Below are 3,862 nucleotides of genomic sequence, written 5' to 3' on the forward strand. Positions count from 1 at the left end.
TGAATAAGTCAAAAGGTTAAAGGTAACACACTGTTTGATTTACTAATAGTCTTTTATTCTGTATGTTGTAGCTCTTACGGTGTGTTCACATACACGGCTGTTTAATAAAAGGATTGTGAACCATCAGTTTGAGAGACCATCTTTTCAACCGGGGATGCTACAGTAAGAGCTTGACCCCAGCTGAGAAGAGCTCCATCCCACGCTCAGCATCGAGGTCCCAGTTCCACAGCTCCACACAAAGTCTTCTGGGATCTGATGGTCAACTAAATTGCCCCGTCCTCAGCATGGAAGCATCTGAAGAAGAGACAGAGTTTGCGGAGGATCCCAAGGCCAATGAGGAAGAGGAGCCTCCACACTCTGTTCGTCGAAGGAGGCCTACTGAAAAAATGCAAGCGTATAAGGAGGAGGAGGCCCACAAGAAAGAAAAACGGCTTCTCAAAGTTTATGATGAATGGAAAAAACAAGTACGTAAAACACGAGAGCAATTAAAAGGAGACTTAACAAACAATCAAACTGCTTCACTCATGGACATGTTAGAGAATGAAAAGGAGAATGTCATAAAGTTGTATATGGAAATTAGAGAAAACATTACTCCCTCGAGTGGCACAAGGCGACTCATAGACGCATGTGAAGCAGTCACCAGAGACATTATCAAGATTGCTCATGAAAGACTCTCAGGCATAGATGACTATGATAGGGACAAGGTAAAGATACGTCTCCGTGAGCTTCTTGAGCCAGACTATGCTCAGTCCATTTACAGTTCCTCAGTCACGCACTCAAGTAAAAACTCTTCTGCCAGTAAGTCATACTCTGCAATGTCAGTAGTAGCTGTTAAAAGAGCAGAGGCTGCAGCAGAGTTAGCAGCCAAAGAAGCAGAGTATGAGATGTTATTAGAGGAGGAAAAACAAAAGGAAAAGATTCAGCTTTTAGAAGAAAGGCAAAGAAAGGAGCTCGAATCTCAAAGGCGTGAGCTAGAGAAACTGAAGGCTGAAAAGGAGTTAAAGGCTGCACGAGCTAGACTAAGGACCTATGACACTGAGATAAAGAGTGAAATCAGTGCCTCTGATGTTGACTATAGAAACACTGCTCAGAAAGCCCCCACAGTTTCTAATCTCAGTAAAGTCCCTGACAACAATGTAGTGTCTGCCTCACTTCCACAAACAGATGTCCTCTACTTAGCACAAGCAGTACTGGATAGTGTTGCATTGAACAGACTGCCAGTGCCAGAGCCCTCCACGTTCACAGGTGACCCAATACAATTCATAGAGTGGAAAGCTTCCTTTACTGCTCTCATTGATAAAAGGAACATCTCAACTGCTGACAAACTGCACTACTTAAAGAAATACACAGGAGGTCCAGTTCGACAAACGCTTGATGGCATCTTCTATAGAAACGACAGTGAAGCATACAGAGATGCATGGGAGCGTCTCAACCACAGGTATGGACATCCATTTGTGGTACAGAGGGCTTTCAGAGAAAGACTGGCAAAATGGCCAAAGATCCAAACAAATGACTCCACAGGATTCAGGGCATTTGCTGATTTCATTCAAACATGTCACGAGGCCATGCCCCACATTGAAGGCTTAAGCATTCTCAACGATTGTGAGGAGAACCAAAAACTCGTTCAAAAGTTACCAAACTGGGCGGCTGCAAGTTGGAATCGTCAGGCCACTCAGTTTATGAAAGAAAGTGGGAAGTTTCCAGGTTTAAAGGACTTTGCCAAGTTCATGTCTTCTGAAGCAGAGATCATGTGCAACCCGATTACATCATTTCAGGCTCTCCACTCTGTAAACTTCACCACAGACACTGGTAAGGGCTGCCAAAAAGACAAAAGGCCCACCTCTAGTGTTCTCCATACCCAGGCGATAACTGAGACTGAAAATAAAGGTCCAAATGTTAAGGCCCCATGCATGTTCTGTCAAAACAACGGACATAAACTTCACAGTTGTCCACAGTTCAATGGAATATTGCTTGAGGAACGAAGGAAATATATAAAGGAGAAAAAACTCTGTTATGGTTGTCTTAAACCCGGACACAGCGCAAAGAACTGTAATTACAGACTTGTATGTGAAGTGTGTAAGAAAAAACATCCTACCTGTCTGCACGACTTCAACTATAACAATGATAAATCAGCCTCAAACCAGCCACAAACTCAGATCAGCACAGAACAGGCTGCAACCACCCTGTCTCTGAATGCAGAAGCCAGTGAACAGTGCGTGAGCACCTCCATGATTCTACCAGTATGGGTTTCTTCAGAGCAACATCCAGATACAGAAAGGCTTGTTTATGCCCTCCTAGACACGCAAAGTGACACCGTGTTCATTGACCAAGATGTGTCTAATAACCTCCAAGCTAAGGCTACCCCAATAAGGTTGAAGCTCACTACACTGCTTGGTAAGGATGTTGTTGTGCCAAGCGAACGCATCTCAGGTCTCAAGGTAAGAGGCTATAACTCCTCAGAAATGATTGAACTCCCTCCCGCTTACACTAAAGAATGTATACCAGTTAGCCGCTCTCACATTCCTACCTGTGAAACGGCAAGGCGGTGGAATCATCTCAAGGAAATAAGGAACGAGATTCCTCCACAGCTAGAATGTGAAGTCGGCCTTTTAATTGGCTACAGTTGCTCTAAGGCATTAGCTCCAAAGCAGGTAATCTTAGGAGGCGAGAACGAACCCTATGCAGTTCGCACAGCATTGGGCTGGAGTATTGTAGGCCCGACATCATCTTATGGTGACTCTTCTAGCATGTCTACTGTGTGTCACAGAGTTGCAGTTAAAGAGCTTCCCCTAGTGACTCCAGCTGATGTAATCAAGGTCCTTGAGTCTGACTTTAAGGATAACGACAAGGATAACAAGTCAGTGTCTCAAGATGACATTCTCTTTCTCAACATGTTAAAGGAAGGCATTTACAAAAACACTGAAGGACATTATGAAATGCCACAGCTTCTATGGGAAAAGGAAATACCTCCACCTGCAGACATCGACATGAACATACCACTTGGAGACCCAGAGGTTAAGAAGGTACAGGCACTGAACACGCTCAAAACAGAGAAAAAAGGTTTATCAGACAAGTTAACAAAGTTTTCCTCATGGTACAAAGCCACCCAAGCCATAGCTCGACTCATTCGCTGTGCCAAGGGAGACAAAACAACAGGCCACAGTACAGTACAAGAAAGACAAAATGCACAATGTGTTATTCTAAGAGACACACAAGCAAGTGAATATGCAGAGGAGATAAGGTTGCTAAAGAACGGGAAACCACTTCCACACAAAAGTAAACTGTTTCAAATGGACACTTTTCTTGATACTGATGGACTCCTTAAGGTGGGAGGAAGACTTAAAGATGCTTCATTCTCCTCCATACTGAAACACCCAGTGATAGTTCCAAAAGGTCACCATGTCACTCAACTAATAATAGATCATTTCCACAGTAAGGTGCAGCACCAAGGGAAAGGTTTTACAATCAATGAGATCAGAGTGAATGGATTTTGGATTCCAGGCATCAACAAGGCCGTAGCAAATTTTATACACCACTGTGTGAAGTGTCGCAGACTCAGAAGAGGCACAGAGGAACAAAAGATGTCTGATCTCCCAACGCAGCGCTTAGATCCATCTCCACCCTTTACATTCTGTGGAATGGACTGTTTTGGTCCTTTTCTAACCAAACAAGCTCGCAAAGAGCACAAGCGTTATGGACTTCTTTTTACATGCCTTTGCTGCAGAGCAGTGCACATAGAAATGTTGGACAACATGACTACAGACGCCTTTATCAATGCGCTCCGCTGTTTTATAGCCATAAGAGGAGCAGTCAGTGAGATTAGATGCGATCAAGGAAGCAACTTTGTCGGAGCCAAAAATGA

The 3,862-nt window shown here is 43.8% G+C and overlaps 1 protein-coding gene across 1 annotated transcript; it reads left to right on the forward strand.

Annotated features, from left to right (window-relative positions):
- Positions 1 to 7: 7 nt before the first annotated feature.
- LOC106632968 lies at positions 8 to 3,862 on the forward strand (the record flags this gene model as incomplete). The annotated part of the gene is given in 1 exon segment (XM_014331729.2): positions 8 to 3,862. A coding segment is annotated over 1 exon segment (3,578 nt), but the record flags the coding sequence as incomplete, so codon positions are not given.

This window comes from Haplochromis burtoni, unplaced genomic scaffold (assembly GCF_018398535.1).
Source record: "Haplochromis burtoni strain Fernald_Lab_line unplaced genomic scaffold, NCSU_Asbu1 Contig_4479, whole genome shotgun sequence".
In the NCBI taxonomy this organism is placed as follows: Eukaryota; Metazoa; Chordata; class Actinopteri; order Cichliformes; family Cichlidae; genus Haplochromis; species Haplochromis burtoni.